Source organism: Saccopteryx leptura, chromosome 2 (genome assembly GCF_036850995.1).
Source record: "Saccopteryx leptura isolate mSacLep1 chromosome 2, mSacLep1_pri_phased_curated, whole genome shotgun sequence".
NCBI lineage: Eukaryota > Metazoa > Chordata > Mammalia > Chiroptera > Emballonuridae > Saccopteryx > Saccopteryx leptura.
The window spans coordinates 382,131,872-382,149,799 of NC_089504.1; the positions used below are offsets into that span (position 1 = coordinate 382,131,872).

Sequence of the window (17,928 nt, forward strand, 5' to 3'; positions counted from 1 at the left end):
CACTTACTGCAGTGACATCTTGGCAGGTTTTGGCGCCCTGCTGAACCAGATCTTTCTCCTCTGCAGAGAGAGCCTCTGCTGTGGGGCTGTGGGTGTCACAGTTGGACAGCCACACACACAGCGCTTGTCAGGCTCTCCCTGGCACTGCCCATCATCCCCAGCACTCTTGACTTCTGAGCAGCCTCTTTGGATTCTACTTTTCTTACCCAGGGAGTAAAGAATCCAGAAATTAATTCCCCAAGATGTTGCCTACTTTAATAACCAGACAGGAACACATCTGTAGGTCTCCCTGCATCCAGGGATGAAAGCTGAAATGTGTGTCCCACATAAAGACTGGCATTTCAGGAATTCTCCATGCAGTCCCATTCATAGTAGCCCTGCCCTGAGAACGTGCCCTGCACATGAGTCATTGTGGAGAACACAAGTTAATTTTTCTTAATTTCTATTGTTTTCTGGGGATGTCAGTTATTTTGAGTTTGTCCTTTCTTAGTTATTTGAGCTTCAAAAATTAGAATTATAACAGATACACAATAAAAGTGGTAATATTTAAATCTGGTGATAGTTATTTATCTCTAGGGTAGAACGCAAGCCACGTTTACATACTTTTCTCTGGGCAGCAGTGAGGTGACAGCAGGCATATAGATGACAGTATCAGTTCAGAAGGTTGGGCCTTTGCTAGAATTAAGCCCTAATGCCCAGGGCACCCCTTGAATATCACGAGGTGGCTTCTCTCCTGGGCATTAGAAATGGTGCTGGTTGTGCACCATCTTTGATAAAGGTGAGAAATTAGTCATGTTTCTCATGTCTGTGTTCTCTGTTTAGATGAGGAGCCCTGGTTGAAAAGGCTTTGAGTAATAGAGCCAGATGTGCAAGGATGGGGACTACAAGGTTAAGAAAGTGCCCAGGGAAGCTCTGAGGAGGTAGGAAGTAAATCAGTCTGTATGTTGCTGGCACCCTCTCAGTAACAGCCAACAATCTACAGGTACATTAACTTCTAAGAACTGACAGCATTGTTCACTATGCAGAATTGATTCCAGCAAACTTCTCATTTGTTGGTAAATTTCTTCTCTCCTATGGGCCTCAATTTCAAATTGGTAGCATAAACCACAAAGGTCATGGCGCCAAACATCTCTGTTTTCATTTTTAGAATGAAAACAGATTTACAGAGTGCCCCCAAAACTTGAGACACCCAGGCCTCCACCTTTAAGACTTGGTGGGATTGGCAACTCTCCCCATGAAGAGCAGACAGCTGGTACGGTGCTCATAGACGAGGAATAGGAAGGGACGGTCAATAGTGAAACGGACTTGGGTTGTCAGCGGCATGAACCCCACCGTAGTAACAGCGGCAGCTTGGGTGCCCTCCTCGTTCACTCTGATGGTGCCTTGGTGCTTGAACTGTTTCAAAATGGAAAGGAAAGTTGTCAGATTCCTTCAGTTGGCACACAGGGATAGGCAATATGGTCGAGTCACATCTCATTCAGGGAATGGATTGAAAGACCACATACAAGGCACAAACCACAGCTGGTCAAAATGACCCTTGAAATGCTTCCTAATCACCTGTCAGGTATGGTAATCGTGCTTAGAGGCCATATTGTTTAGACAATATTTATCTTTATACTCCAGCATGATAATTGCTCTTGCTGATGGTCACAGTATGAGCAGTCTTCAAGACAAGACAGGCTGCAGGCACCATGTCCTTAGTCTGAGACAAATGTCCCAGGTGCACTGCCAAAAGGATGGGGCCTTCTGCACATTATCTGGACTGGTGCTGTCTTCTTTGCAGAGTGCCTGTCACTGGTGTATTAAGTTCAGTGTGCAGGTAGTGCACCGTCTCTGCATGTATTTAACAGGTCTTTGATGATTTGACTGGGAGTAGATATTTCACAGAGTGGAACACACACCTGCTCTCTTTCTGGTGTCAGCAAGTATGGAGCTCAGCCCTTGGCTGCTCCTTGAGACAGACAGACCACCCTGCCAACTCAGTGTCTGGCAGACTTATGGAGAACAGACCCACCTCCCCAACATGTGAAGTCAGGGCTGGGTTGGGAGAATGCTTGGCTGGGGGCAGACCCTGTGGATGGGTACAGAGGGGAGAGGGAAGAGGTTACCAGGTCAATGGTGATCCTGTGGTCAGAGATTCCCGTCATGTTGCTATTTTTGTCAAAGAGCGCTGTGACCCCCATTGACTGCAGGGCTTCCACCAGGTTGTAGTTCTTCTCCAGCTTGAATTTGGGCAAGAGCACCTCTCGAGTTCTGGTCAGATAATAATAAAAGGGGACCCAGTTTTATGAACCACAAATTACAAAAGAATTGTGTTTTTTCTTTACATGCACCCAGGAGTAGTACATTTACTACAGACTTATTAACACAGCACTTGTGAAAATTATATCTCAGCACTGTCAGTTGAGGATTTTGGAAAGACCATCTTATTGTAAATTTCAGTTACTGAAAATTGAGGCAATGTTACTGCTGTGTGGGCATTTCCTCAAAAACTGTGTGGTTCATGTCATTTCTTTCAGGTTTGTGGTTTGAGAATGTGTCCAAAATAATTCTCTGTTTGAGTCCCTAATTTCAGCCAATTCTTATTTTTTTAATTGAGGTCAATGAACTTAAGAAAAGAACCCTTTATATACCAGACAGTGCTAAGTATTCTCAGCTCTTGCCTCAACTCATTCAGTGCTCAACTGGATCAACAGCAACGATTGTGCCTTTAGGGCCAAATCCAGCCTCACAGGGATAAAGAGATGTCAGGCGCTATCCTTCTCAAGAGCTTGGTTTCTGAGCCAAGACTCTCATGTGAAGCAGTGAAAACAAGAAGGTGGTAGTTAATGTCGCTGACTAGAACAGATCTAACTACTGGAGCCACCCAGGAAGGGATGTGAAGAAGGGGTATTCTGGTGGCTTAGAAGGCTGCCCTTTGCTTGAGATGATGAGTGGAGGCCTGGAAGGAATGTGGGGCTGTATTCTAGCTGGGGTGCAGGGGGGCACCAAGCAGGTGGGAAGGAGAGAGGGGAGAAGGGTTAGGAGAGAGAACAGGCTAGATGGGGGTCTGTCTGTGGACTAAGCCAAGAAGCTGGGCTATATGCTGTGGGTGGGGGTCCACAGAGAATTTAAAAGAAGAAGCGGATGGAGATGGTGTCATGGGAATTCTGTTCTGGCAGCCAATTTTATGGTGGACTGAGGAATGGAAATAGGCAGGCTGGTTATGCCTCCATTGGTTCAGGGTAGAAGGTTATGGGCAGTGTGGTTAGGAAGGAAACAAGTACAGAAGGGACATTCTTAAGGAAAAATTTCAGGACTTGATGACTAATTGGCTACTTGGGCAAATACCTTCCTCTAAGAGCCTGCTTCTTAGTTTATTGCATTTCTTTGTATACTTGTCCTGAAAGAACAGCCATACCAGGTGCACTTCTTAATATGGGCCTAGCCAGAATCCAGTGAAACAAATATATCTTCTTCATTTTCTTCCATGGTTCAGTTAATATTAGGAAGTGTTTAAAACTTGTAGTTTTGACAATAGAGTAATAAATAACACTAGAGGAAAATCATGAATGACAGGTCCTTAACAGAGCTCTGATTGCCTCTCACCAAGCAAGATTTTGGGCTGAATTAACAGAGTAGTGGCCCATTGTGTCAGTGCTTGGGTATTCACATATCTCCCTTTTTCTTAAAATTACCAAAGTTCCAGTTTTCCTTGGCTTCCTCAGGGTCAGGAAATCAAAAGAACACTCAACCTGAAGTACCTGTTTGTCATGCTTTTCTGCCATCTCTCCACCACCTGCGGCGTCAGTTGTGTCTCAAGGGTCTTCATTCCAGACAGCTTGTGTGGAACCACGATTAGCATGCTGATGCCCCCCACATACTCCAGCTGCAGGACATCGCAGTCCAGCTCCTGATCATTAGCCGCCAGAAAGTTCCCCTTGGTTTGCATCATGGGAACCTTGACCACCTCTCTCTCATTCAGCCGGAAGTTGTGGTTGTGGGTCATTTCCATTGGGAATTTATTCACCCAGGATCCTGTAAAGTCAATAGGAACAGGGCTTTTATGAAAATGTTCTTTTAAAGAAGTAATACTCACATGTAAGTATGCATCAGAAGGCCCTGGAGGACTTGTTTGGACTGTAGGTCCCATACCAGAGCTTCTGATCTCAAAAACCTGGTTTGGGCCAAGAACATGACAAGTTCCCAGGGGACACTAATGCTCCTGGTCTGCAGACCACACTTGAGAACAGCTGTTTCAGAGGATTCCAAGAGTGTCAGAATGCTAACATACTTGCAGGAAGCAAGGTAACGATGGGAAGGATAAATAGACTGGAGTAGATTCTGAGTTAGGTTCTGACACTAGTTGTTTGACACTAGCAAGATACCTACCTTGCCTGCGCCTCTACTCCTTCATCTGTAAAATGAATAGCTTTGAACTCACGGCAGATCTGTTTTGATGGCTCTTATCCCTCAGACTCTATAAGAACTAGCAAGACACATTGGTGATGCAATGCTGTTATCAAGATCTTTACTTTAGATTTGGATGCAGCGCTGTGTATCCAGGAAGAAGTATGTGACTAATTCAGCTCTAAGATGCTAGTAACTAGTAATGATGGATGTCTCACAGTTAAGAACTGGTGATGTGTCAGGCATTCTTCTAAGTACCTTTCCTGTATTTGTCTCATTTCTCCCTCCAGCAGCCATATGGGGGTGGGTGCTTTTTATTATTAGCCCCACTTTACAGATGAGGAAGCAGGCACATAACAGAGCAGCTTTTTCAAGGTTTGCAGCTGATGGATAGAACAGCTGGATGAGATAACCAGGAGGTTTCTTTGGAGGAGGTTTAAACACCACATGCTTCTGATTGTAGCTAGATTTCCTCCTTCCTGAGCCAGCCTCTGCCCAGGGCTTTGCAGCACTATTTAACACGAGCAGTTCTCTGTAATGGGCAGCTGTCCTGTGCATTGTAGGATGTTTAGCAGCATCCCTGGCCTAACTTGTGAAACTGTCCCTAGATGCCAGAAGTGCCTCCCCCTCTGCCCCAGGTTGTGACAACCACAGATGTCTCCTTATTTGTCTTGGGAGCAGAATTGTCCCCTGGTTGACAATCACTGCTCTTCCAGTTCTGCTGGAGCTGTCCCATGTCTCCTGGGATTATTTCCTTTGGCTTCCTGTTAGGCCCAACCTGTTTGGGTTTGGTTTTTTTTGTGTGTGTTTTTTGTATTTTTCTGAAGCTGGAAACGGGGAGAGAGTCAGACAGACTCCCTCATGCGCCCGACCGGGATCCACCCGGCACGCCCACCAGGGGGCGACGCTCTGCCCCTCCGGGGGGTCGCTCTGTTGCGACCAGAGCCACTCTAGCGCCTGGGGCAGAGGCCAAGGAGCCATCCCCAGCGCCCAGGCCATCTTTGCTCCAATGGAGCCTCAGCTGCGGGACAGGAAGAGAGAGACAGAGAGGAAGGAGAGGGGGAGGGGTGGAGAAGCAGATGGGCGCTTCTCCTGTGTGCCCTGGCCGGGAATTGAACCCGGGACTTCTGCACGCCAGGCCGACGCTCTACCACTGAGCCAACCGGCCAGGGCCCCAACCTGTTTTATTGTGCTTTACAAGATGGTTATAACATTTGAAATTAAAATTGAATTAGTAACAAATTTGGGAGCTAGAGATTAAAATTACTTTTTTAGACTCTCCTCTTCTTTGATAAGCATCCACGAAAGGGTATTACTAGCATTTCATTCATCTGATTCCTAGGACTAAATTAAGTGGCCGTTCCAATATAATGGGAAAAAGTAACACATATTTGCCACTCTTACACTTTGGTAGGATAGTGGTTACAAATTCAAATTATAAACTGACCATCCTAGGAGTTTCTCCAGCCCCTTTCCAGTTGGGATGGCTTGGTGCTGTGTGTGAGAGCCTAATGGAGAGGCTCTCAGGGCCCAAAGGTACCCCCACAGACTGGTAGAACTGACGGCTTTGGTACCCAAATGCTTCCACTGGCCTATTCTAAAGTCATTTCTAAACAGAATTTACCTAATTGCTTATAGAAGCAAAATAAGGGTCACTAGTAATATCATACATACTTAATATATTAGGTAATATGGGAATCTACAGTTTTACTCATCCAAGCTTATTGGACCCTCACTATATGCTGTGCACTGGGCCAAAGTGTGGCATCGCTATCTCTTGCAGTAATTCCCACAGCCCTGTCAGATGAGTGTTATCATCCCCGTGATAAAGGTGAGGAAATCAAGTCACAGGGACAGTGAATGACTTACCTGAGGCCACCACAAATAAGGGGTGGTAAAGCCAGCGCTTAGACTACAATTTGCTCCCTTCTATAATTTGTACTGCTAGCCAGTAATAGAAAAGATATGTCTATGTCATATATATAGGTTTCCCCCACTATTCAAAAGTAGAGGGTCCTTTGAAACCTTTTGTAAGCCAAAACCATGTACAGTGAAGGGTACCTGTTCTCCTTAACTGAAAAAAAACTTGAGGATTTTCACTTTTATGAAAAATGCTGTTGCTGTACTAATATAGGTCTTTTGTAAAAATGAAGTGGTGGCCCTGGCTGGATAGCTCGGTTGGTTGGAGTATTGTCCCGTAGCACAGAGGTTGCTGGTTCGATCTCCAGTCAGGAGATACATACAGGGCACATACAGGAAAAGATCTATGTCCCTGTCTTTCTCTTTCTCTCTTGCTAAATTCAATAAAAATTAAAAAAAAAACACAACTTTAGAAAGTTGGGGATACATGTATTGTGTGCATGTCTGTGTCTGTCACAAGCCTGTTAGAGCCTCAGTCTTTGGTTCCACCCACCACGAGGACAGCGCTGTGCTTGACTTTTGTGGGACATTCAGCCCAGGGGTCTGGCTCATTGCTGTGGTCTCGGCTTCTTCAGCCTTCCTTTGCCCATCTGGCAGAACGCCTACCTGACACAGGTGTTAGGAGGCCTTAGCCTAGGCACAGAGCAGTGTATTAGTCTGTTGAAGGACACTGGCCCCACAGCAGCAACCAGGTGAGGGCCTTAGTCCTTTGCCTCAGGGCTGTTGTAAATTGCACTGAAGCTAACTACCCAGGAAGCATGGCCTCCCAGACCTTGGGACTTACCCTAGTTGGTGCCTACTAATTCTTGGTAGCAAAAAGGAAAGTGGTTTGTGTCACAGCAGCCAGGTATGATACTCATTCCTTTGTCTGCCCTCCAGCTCTCTAGGCTCATAGAATGAAGTAGGTCTCAGTGGGGGCATTTTATTTATTTATTTTTTTAAAAGATTTTATTCATTTTAGAGAGGAGAAGAGAGAGAGAAGGGGGGGGAGCAGAAAGCATCAACTGCCATATGTGCCTTGACCAGGCAAGCCCAGGGATTCGAACTGGTGACCTCAGTGTTCCAGGTCAACACTTTATCCACTGCATCACCACAAGTCAGGCCCAGTGGGGGCATTTTAAAAGAGAGGTCTGTTATTTTACAAATCTATGCCATTCATTTCTAGGACTCCAGAGGTCCTTTGTGTGTATAATGAGGGGAAGTAGTCTCTTTAAAAAGTGCTTTGGTGTCTGGCCTAGGACAGTTGCTCTAAAAACAATAGTTTATTCATTCCCACACCTGCCTTTTAGTGCAGAAGTGTCCCAAAAAGAGTTGTAGGTGTTAACGTCACTTATTCAAGCAGAACAGTTTTCTCTTTGGCCTTTTGTTCATATTCCTGCTTACTGATAATTGGGCAAGGAAATGAAAAAATCCAGGCTGACCAAATATTAAAAATGTTTCTAGGCCCTGGCCGGTTGGCTCAGCGGTAGAGCGTCGGCCTGGAGTACGGGGGACCCGGGTTCGATTCCCAGCCAGGGCACATAGGAGAAGCGCCCATTTGCTTCTCCACCCCCCCCCCCTTCCTCTCTGTCTCTCTCTTCCCCTCCCGCAGCCAAGGCTCCATTGGAGCAAAGATGGCCCGGGCGCTGGAGATGGCTCCTTGGCCTCTGCCCCAGGTGCTAGAGTGGCTCTGGTCGGGGCAGAGCGAAGCCCCGGAGGGGCAGAGCATCGCCCCCTGGTGGGCAGAGCGTAGCCCCTGGTGGGCGTGCCGGGTGGATCCCGGTCAGGCGCATGCGGGAGTCTGTCTGACTGTCTCTCCCCGTTTCCAGCTTCAAAAAAATACAAAAAAAAAATTTTTTTTTTTTCTATATTATTTTTTCCAGTTTAACAAAGTGCTTGAGATGGCCTGGCTGGGGCAATCCTGACTCTGCCCCTTACTAGCTGTCTACTTGTCATTTTACTTCTCTGTACCTTGGTGGCTCCATCTGTACAACGGGGATGCTAACAATAGTAACAATCTCACAAGGTTGTGAAGATTCAGTGACTGTAAAGCACAAAGTTAGGGCTCAAGTAACTGTCAGCTCCTTCTATCACCTTATGATTTTCCCTCTCTCTGTGAACTGTCTTGGTTTCTTGGGTAAATCAGAGCTAGAATACAGTTCTTGGCATTTAGTCCACCTGCATGTGTACTAAGAGAGTATATTGCAATTTTGCTTTGAAAAACATTAATTTGTTTCTTACCTTTGAAGTAGATGCAGTTTAAAATCATCATCTGAGTAGCTGGGTCTATATTCTCCAGAGCATCTTTGATGAGGCCCTTGGTAAGCTTAACAATGTGGTTGTTGGTTTTTGATATGAAGGCAGGATCTGAGAAGTCAGCTGCTTGGGCCTCAGCGAAGTAGTATTCTTTAACTTTAGTTTTGAAGTCATTCAGGATTGGAAATTGCTTCTGGATGTAAAGGTCATTGACTGACCGCAATGTGTATCCAAAATTCCTCCTGAAGAGGCGATGAGTCAGTTTACGGAAGAGATTATGAATGGTCATGATGTCATACTTGCTGCTGGCATTGACAAAGTCTTTAAAATGCAAAATAGAGTGCACTTGTTCATGAGTCTCCCCCTTCAGGCCCAAGGAAATCATACCCATGGCGGTAGAAATGCCCACAGGGGCTATGAAGATGTTTTCGGAAGTACTGGCCTGCTCCCTCAGTGCTCGGTAAAGGTTAAAAGCGAACTTTGCGTTGAGAATGTTAAGACGCTGGATCCGGCTCTTGCCTTGGAACAGCTGGAGGATGTTCCCAGAACTGGCCTCTGAATCTGTCGGCGAAACCACGTCGATGATGTCAATGTAGTCATCGTCTTCACTGAATAGCTTCTCCAGATCCAGATAATCCTCATCCTCGTCCCCCTCTGTGATCCAGTCATTGGTGACTGTGTTTTCCTTGTGGAAGTCAGCAGGGAGAAGTGGCATGCTCAGATTAGGACCTTTTTCTCCTTTCTCAAGCTGATCCACCAGGTCATTGTTTCCACATACAGATGTTAGTATGAGATAAACAATGAGAAGTTGGAACGGACATTTCATTTTGGCAGAGCTAAAGCTGGGAGGGAAAACATGACATGTGAGAGACAGCCTAGCAGACCCCACCCCACATCTGCAGTGCCCAGGTATCAAGTTCCCAAGGCTTTGGCCCAGGAAGATGCCCTTGAAGTGCCAGTCTTTAATCATTTTAGGATTATGGACTTTAAGACAATCTGAAGAAAAGAAACAGATACTAACATTGTGTGTGGGCTTCATAAACCTACCTGCCTGAAGGATCTGTGGGCCAGTAGATGAGAATTTTTTACACTTGATCTTAGCCAAAAGGCCGAGAAGCGATAGATGAGAATTTTTTAGGCCCTGGCCGGTTGGCTCAGCAGTAGAGCGTTGGCCTGGCATGCGGGGGACCCGGGTTCAATTCCCGGCCAGGGCACATAGGAGAAGCGCCCATTTGCTTCTCCACCCCCCACCCCCCCTCCTTCCTTTCTGTCTCTCTTCCCCTCCCGCAGCGAGGCTCCATTGGAGCAAAGATGGCCCGGGCGCTGGGGATGGCTCCTTGGCCTCTGCCTCAGGCGCTAGAGTGGCTTTGGTCGCGGCAGAGCGACGCCCCGAGGGGCAGAGCGTTGCCCCTGGTGGGCGTGCCGGGACCCGGTCGGGCGCATGCGGGAGTCTGTCTGACTCTCTCTCCCCATTTCCAGCTTCAGAAAAATTAAAAAAAAAAAGAAAAAAAGAAAGAAAGGTTTGCAGAACTGTACTTAGCTAGAATCTTGGGGGCTCAGGGATCCTGGGGGAGTTTCTTTTTCATTCATTCACTAAAGCTTTTCTCTTCTTCACACAACATATTAGACACTGGAGGCATAAAGGTCTCCCTCACCAAGGGGCTCCCCAGCCAAACTGGGGACAGATGTGCACTAAGGCAGGGGCTCTCATAAAGACACTATCAAAGAAGGTTGGAGTGTGACACGGGTCTGGGTTACAGCTCTGCCTCCTGCAGTAGGAGTGGGGGTACCAGGAGAGTCAGAGAAGCTTCACTGAGAGGTGGGGCATGAGTGGAGATGTTAAAAATGTGTATGGGCCAGACTTTCTGAAAACAAATATTCTAAAGATATTTGAAATGTCTGTAATCATATTGGGTTGATTGGCATAAGTTTTAGAAGTTGTCTGTAACAGAGACCTCCTCCAGACCTAGTGAAATGTGATTGGTAGGCTAAAATGTGATTGGAAGTTATGAGGCTGCATGGCTTGCAGCAACTGTACGGTTTTCTCCTTTGTATGTTGGCTCCCGCTGCTGTCCAGAGGAACATAGCTTTTCTACTTAACTACTTCTAACGGGGGGTTAGAAATACTCTCACCAGGAATATAAAGTCTGTGTGAGGGTGATGTCACAAAGCTCTTACTAAAGGCCTGAGGGGTACTCTCTTCATTTAAGTAAAACAAGATAAATTTTGATACATATCCTGTGGTAAGCCTGTCTTTATACATCCTCTGCCTGTTCCAAGGAAGAATTTTACTTGGCTTATCAAATCAGTTTTGGTTGCCAAAAGGCTTTGTCTTTCTTTTGCTCAGTTCCTGGTTATTAATTGCATCCTGGGTAGATGAGCTAATTATTTGATGCTTCTGTATTCTGCCAGGACAGTGATAGTGTTTGTAATGCTGTTCAGTCATACATTATTTCTACTTCTGATCACCCCAGAAAGAGGAGTTGTGACTTATTAAGTTTGTTGTGTGTGTGTGTATGTCCTCATCTCCTGTTAGATATTTGAGGACCAGAATATCTGCTTCTGGTTCAGGCTGGATAAGAAGTACTGCTCCTGTTAATATGTGGACCTGTTAGGCCTGAAGATGGGGCTAACTGTATGATACCCCACTTTAAATGCTCTCAGTTTGTTGATGTTGGCAATGACAATGACTCTTGGTGCATCTCCTACTGGATGCCAGGCTCTGTGCAAGGAACTTTGTCTATGTCACAGCATTTTATGAATCAAGATACTGAGCCTGACATCTCTAGGAGTGGCCATGGCTAGATTGGAACCATGTTAGTCAGACCCCTTATGTTGAGCGCTCTGCCTCTGTTCCCTAGAGTATCAGAATAGTGTCCCCACCCTTAGACTCCCTCCTTGGGTCTTCCCCTACAGTACTGTTAAAATTACCAGCTCAATTATTGTTCTGTTTACAACTGAGAGGCTTCTGAATTGCATGTTTTGGAGAGGGCAAATCATAAAGTTTCTGACTTTGAAAGTGTTTGTTGTTTTTTCACATCTCCCTTCACCCCTAAGCATCCAGCTACCACTGCAGTGCCACATACCTATCCTGCCTGTGAAACAATCGCTAATGTGTGTGGCTGCAAACATAACTGGGCCCAGTTTCCAGACAGAATTAGGCATACATATTGATGGTAATACACTTGAAAAAGTTAGAAAAGAAGAAAGTAAGCAACTGGGTAGGAGTCTCCTCACTAGACTGCACTGAGAAGTATCCTTCTCTGCTAAAAATAGGTTAAAGAAATAAACCAGCTCTGACCAGGTGGCTCAGTGGACAGATATAGTGTCATCCCAGCACACCAAGGTCACAGGTTCGATCCTCAGTCAGGGCACATACGAGAAGCAATCAATGAGTACACGACTGGAACAACTAAGTGGAACAGCAAGTTGATGCTTCTCTCTCTGTCTCTCAAATCAATGTAAAAATTTTTTTAAAGTAACCTGTTACTTAAATAAATAAATAAACCCAACTTGAATAAATAAGAGTTTGGGGAAAGGAATGTGAGACCAGATAGGAGGCAGAGGCGAAGACATTCCTGTTTTTATCCTGTGTTCAGATAATATATTTGTAAGCTTCTTATAATCTGTTCTTGCATTATATGATGAAAAGCCAAAAATGGTTTTCATTATTCCCTTATCAGGAGAAGAAGAAAATATATATGATATTTCCTGTGGATTGAGATGAAAGATCTTTCTATCTTTTTCCATTTAGTATAACAAGAATTATATAAAATACTTTAAAACTTTCTCTAGGTTGTGTTTAAATCTAGATCACTATCTTTGAAGAGAAGCATTATTTTTTAAAGGTAAACCCTTTAAAAGTTTGTGTGTCTGAGCCCTGGCCGGTTGGCTCAGTGGTAGAGTGTCGGCCTGGTGTGTAGAAGTCCCGGGTTTGATTCCCGGCCAGGGCACATAGGAGAAGCGCCCATTTGCTTCTCCACCCCTCCCCCTCTCCTTTCTCTCTGTCTCTCTCTTCCCCTCCCGCAGTGAGGCTCCGTTGGAGCAAAGATGGCCCGGGCGCTGGGGATGGCTCCTTGGCCTCTGCCCCAGGCGCTAGAGTGGCTCTGGTCGCTGCAGAGCAACGCCCCGGAGGGGCAGAGCATTGCCCCTGGTGGGAAGAGCGTTGCCCGTGGTGGGCGTGCCGGGTAGATCCCGGTAGGGCGCATGCGGGAGGCTGTCTGACTGTCTCTCCCGGTTTCTAGCTTCAGAAAAATACAAAAAAATATAAAAAAATAAAAAAAATAAAAAAAGTTTGTGTGTCTGGGAATTTCATAAGGCATTTATTTTATCATGCTGAGTGCGTGAAGTGGGGTTGGACCTTTTCATTACATAACAGAACCTAACACCAGGACAGTCTTGTTCCTTGTGGCCATTATCTTCAGGCCCAAACAGGTCATTGTAAAATGGGAAAGAAGTAACTGCTTGAAGTTTTAAAAACTTAATTTTTAAATAACTTCAAAATGCCAGAAAAGTTCAAAAAACAGCATAGAGAAAATATCCTTGCATATACTTTTCCCAGATTTTATGTGTTGGAACAGTGGTTTTATCATTCTCTTTGTCTCTCTCTTCATATTTGCATATGTGAGTATATCTCTGTGTACACATACATATTATCTGAACCATTTGAGAGGAGGTCACTTTTATTGTGTCCCTCTAACTTTTAATTCTAGTATTTCAGGGAAAGATACCTAAGAACAAGGCTATTTTTTTTTTACAAGGCTATTCTTATATATCCTCATAATACAGTTATGTGTTTCAAATATTTTAACATGGGTACAATCTTCTCCTAGTCAAAATTCCTGTTCTTAATTTTGTCAGTTGTCCCAATGACAAAATTTTGTAGGCAAATTAAAAAATAAAACATTTTTCCATTTCTACAATAATAGTATAGAAAGCTTTTGAATTCATAGTTTGATAGAGAAATGCACCAGTTGCCAATCTCTAACCATAAACAAGAATTTATAATCAGAAATATTAGAAACCAAACTCACCTCTGTGCTTCTGAGAAGTGGCTTTGCAGAGATGAAATCGGCCAAGGTTATCAGCACAGTTTCAAAATGAACTTTGGTGCTGGGCTGTTTTTGTATATCTTCCAAAGTAAATATGTCCCAAATCAAACACCACGCAACTAGCTTTGTCAGCACAAACCCCGCTACTCTGTCTTTGATTACTGCTGAGTGACTTGTGACTCCTCAGCTCCAGGTCTGGTGTAGCTGATGCTTTGAATGCATGACTGTCACTGTGTTAGCGTGCTGATGAGACAGTCTCGCCGAAGCCACCACATTACAGAGATGCTCTTCAGAGCTTGGGGGCTGGGTTACTTCAGGGGTAGTATAGCGGTATTGCTTTCTTGAGAAAGTATTGGCCACTGTTCTGCCCTCCAGCCATTAACTCTCCCGCTAGGATATTTGCAGTGGCTGACTTTGCCCTGGTCTCCAAGTCTGAATGGCTGCAAAGCAGGCAGGTTTCTCATTCTTTGTGAGCTCAGTGAAAAGTGAAGAAGGAGAATCAGATTCATGACTTACTGTGTAGGGAGACTTTTCTTCAGTCAAGAGTCACCATGTTATCTGCCAGAATTTGCAGCACATTGTGAGACATAAAGGGTGTTACTGAGCAGTTCTTCCCAAACTTAGATCCACATAGGCATTCACAGGTATCTCTGGGGCTGTGATTTTAATTTTTTTTTTAATGTTATGTTATTGATTTTAGAGAGGAAGGGAGAGAGAAAGAGGAACATCAATCTGTTCCTGTATGTGCCCCAACCAAGGATAGAACCAGCAACCTCTGTGCTTCAGGACTATGCTCTAACCAACTGAACCATCTGTCCAGGGCTGTTTTTAATTTGTAATCAAAAACATTATTATAAGAATGTGCTGGATTGTCTAGAAGATCAACTTACCACAGAGTGCTGCTCCCTGATTTCAGTACTTGTGTGTTTGGTAGTGTTGTCACCCAGAGACCTTCTAAAATGAGAGTGAGACTCTCGGGAATTTGCAGGTGTGCAAGGGGCCTGCAGGGGACATCTGTATGTTGCTTATTGTGGCAAATTCTGGCATGTAAACAGCTGTCTGCTGTGTTCAGGACTCAAAAAATGTGGTTGGATCTTGGTCTGATTTGGCACTCAGTAGCTTCAGTCAGAATTTGTTTTCTCGGGGCCTTCATCATTCCTTCAATACCAAGTCTTCTCCATGATGGCTAGGAGAGGCTGTGACCTTTGTCAGACTCCTCAGAGGAGCCTACTAAGCCCCATGCAGTCTTCTCCTGGCCAGCTCCTTCTCTTTCTTGCATGTGCCAAGCCTGGCCCCTGGTATTGCTGTTCCTTCCACATAGAGTGTCCTCTCTGGACTCATGTGGCTGCTGCTCTCTCATTATTTGTTCTCAGCTTCACCAAAGCCATACTGTCTGCCCTGGTGGAAATCCTGCCTCCAAATCTCTGTGTTCTCCACTGTAAGTGATAATGAATGGCAATATTTCTTTTTTTCCCCCCTTTTTTATTTATTTATTTATTTATTTTTGTGGTAGAGACAGAGAGAGTCAGAGAGGGACAGACAGACAGGAAGGGAGAGAGATGAGAAACATCAATTCTTCGTTGCGGTTCCTTAGTTGTTCAATGATTGATTTCTCATATGTGCCTTGACCGTGGGGCTACCGCAGACCAAGTAACCGAGTAACCCCTTGCTCGAGCTAGGGATTTTGGGTCCAAGCTGGTGAACTTTGCTCAAACCAGATGAGCCCGCGCTCAAGCTGGCGACCTCGGGGTCTCGAACCTGGGTCCTCCGCATCCCAGTTTGATGCTCTATCCACTGTGCCACCGCCTGGTCAGGCAATATTTCATATTTTTTATGGCTGCATATTATTTCGATGTACATATGTATCACATCTTCTTTATTTAGTCATTTGTTGAAGGACACTTAGGTTGTTTCCATGTCTTGGCTATTGTAAATAATGCAGCAAGGAACATGGGGTACATACTGTATCTTCATAAATAAGTATTTAAAAATTTTTGAGATAACCAGAAGAGGGATTGCTTGGTTATATGGTAGCTGTATTCTTATTTTATTTATTTTAGGCAGAGAGGAAAAGGGAGGAAGGGAGAGAGAAAAAGAGAGAGAGGGGAACATCAATATGTTCCTGTATGTGCCCTGACAGGGAATCAAACCAGCAACCTCTGTACTTCGGGATGGTGCTCTAATCAACTGAGCTACCCATCCAGGGCTGTATTATTAAGTTTTTGAGGGCCCTCCGTACTGTTTTCAACAGCATGGATGGATCTTAAAAGTATCATGCAAAGTGAAATAAGTCAGACAGAAAAAGGCAAAGAACCATATGATTTCACCCATATGTGGGATATAAAACAAAAAGCAACAAACAAAGGCCAAACTCATAGATAGAACAGAATAGTATTTACCAGAGGGGAAGAGGACTAAGGGGAGGATAAAGAGGGTAAAGGGGCTCAAATAGCCCTGGCCGGGTAGCTCAGTTGGTTACAGCATCATTTTGATGCACCATGTTTGTGGGTTTAATCCTCAGTCAGGACACATTATATCAACTGATTAATGTATAAATAAATGGAACAACAAATCGATGTTTGTCTCACTCTCTCCCTTCCTCTATCTAAAAATCAATAAATTAAAATTTAAAAAAAGAAAAGAAAAAAAGGGAGTCAAATATATGGTAGCCTAAGGAGATTAGACTTCAAGTGGTGAGCACACAGTAGAGTATACAGATGTCATATTATAAAGTTGTACACCTGAAGTTTATGTAATGTTAATAACCTATCTTACCCAATAAATTTAATTTTGAAAATTAAAAAATAAAGTAAAATGAGGGCAATGGATAGTTATATGTACTGCATAAATGAGATCATGTGTGGAAAACATAGGGAGTGGCACCTGGCATACAGTAAATGCTTGGTCTCTGTTGGTTGTTATCACTTTCACAAAACAGTTTATTCACAGAAAAGATCTGGAAGGAGACACAGAACTTTCAACATTGAAAATGGAGGCAGATGGAAAGCTTTCATTTTTATTTTATATACTTCTTTGTTGGAATTTCTTTTCTATGAGTATTTACTACTTTTTTTTTTCTGAACTGAGAAGTGGGGAGGCAGAGAGAGACAGAATCCCACATGTGCCCGACTGGGATCCATCTGGCAAGCATACCAAGGGGCGATGCTTTCCCCCATCTGGGGCCATTGCTTCGTTGTAACTGGAGCCATTCTAGCACCTGAGGCGGAAGCCATGGAGCCATCCTCAGTGCCCAGACCAACTTTGCTCCAATGAGCCTTGGCTGTGGGAAGGGAAGAGAGGAATAGAGAGAATAGAGAAGGGGAAGGGTAGAGAAGCAGATGGGCGCTTCTCCTGTGTGCCCTGGCCGGGAATCGAACCCAGGACTTCCACACGCTGGGCCAATGCTCTACCACTGAGCCAACCGGTCAGGGCAGTATTTGCTACTTTTGTTATTATTAAACTACTAGCCAGTAATGTTTCTGCATATCTAGATTTCTAGTCATATATCCCACTGTTGAAAAAACTGGATTTCATTCCTTAATGACACTTTTGACATTTTTAGGTCTGTTTCCCAGTAGATGTACATGGTTTTGGCCCTCATTGTAAAGCAGTACCTTCTATCATATGTACACTACTGTTTTCTTTGTGGCATATGTGTTTCTTTGCCTCATAGATATATTTTTCAACTTTTTTAATGAAGTTTAAAAATATACACAGCAGTTGGAAGAATTGAATACGTAATAGACATTTATCTATCAAATACTAGATAAGATAGTTATTATTTTGCCATTATCAGGTATTTCCTCAGGTACTTAAAGGTGAGTTGCAGAGGAAATGGAAACACTTCAGCCCTAGGCACTAGAAACTCTATCTCTTAAATGGGAGAATCTCTGCCCTGCTCTATGTCACTGTTAACACTTAGAAAGCCACAGTCCTTCTCTCATCATGCATCCAAGCCAAGTCAGATTCCTCCATGACTTTTTTGATAGCTTTTTAAAAGAAATCCAGGATCCATTCAGGGTTCATGTATTGCATTTGATTGTTATGGCTCTTTAAACTCCTTTGCCTATTTCAGTCTCTTTTCCTGGACCTTGACCTTTTCAGGAGAAAGCAGGTCAATTATCTTTAACCCTTTCCTCTTGCCTCTTCCTTTACTCTCTTGGGGGCCAGACAGGACCCCTCATCATCTTATGGCCAGCTCTTCTCTCAAACTTCCCAGCTCCTTTCTATCTCCTGAAGCATAGGACTGTGTCCCTGCCCAGCGTTGTAGCTAGCCATAACTGTACTGTGTCTTTATCTCAGAATACTTCAGAGTACTTTCAGGGCCGTTTCT

At 44.4% G+C, this 17,928-nt stretch overlaps 2 protein-coding genes across 2 annotated transcripts in view; one reads left to right on the top strand and one right to left on the bottom strand.

Moving 5' to 3' along the window:
- Nucleotides 1–17,928, top strand: part of PI4KA (phosphatidylinositol 4-kinase alpha) — a 131,423-nt gene that overhangs the window by 64,492 nt on the left and 49,003 nt on the right. The gene's annotated exons all lie outside the window — the stretch shown is intronic.
- SERPIND1 (serpin family D member 1) lies at nucleotides 525–13,654 on the bottom strand. The gene is made up of 5 exons (XM_066365447.1): nucleotides 13,578–13,654; nucleotides 8,530–9,386; nucleotides 3,744–4,017; nucleotides 2,109–2,253; nucleotides 525–1,395 (listed from the first exon to the last, which is right to left on the bottom strand). Exons 2-5 carry the CDS (start codon nucleotides 9,368–9,370, stop codon nucleotides 1,204–1,206), a joined length of 1,452 nt encoding a protein of 483 aa, XP_066221544.1. The 5' UTR covers nucleotides 9,371–9,386; nucleotides 13,578–13,654; the 3' UTR covers nucleotides 525–1,203.

Bases quoted from the DNA above. Each gene is read 5' to 3' on its own strand.
- SERPIND1 (XM_066365447.1), bottom strand. From the start codon at position 9,370: ATGAAATGTCCGTTCCAACTTCTCATTGTTTATCTCATACTAACATCT. The intron at 4,018-8,529 runs GTAAGAAACAAA...TTGACTTTACAG, and splicing joins AAACTGCATCTACTTCAAAG to GATCCTGGGTGAATAAATTC. The intron at 1,396-2,108 runs GTAACCTCTTCC...ATTTTGAAACAG, and splicing joins ACAGGATCACCATTGACCTG to TTCAAGCACCAAGGCACCAT.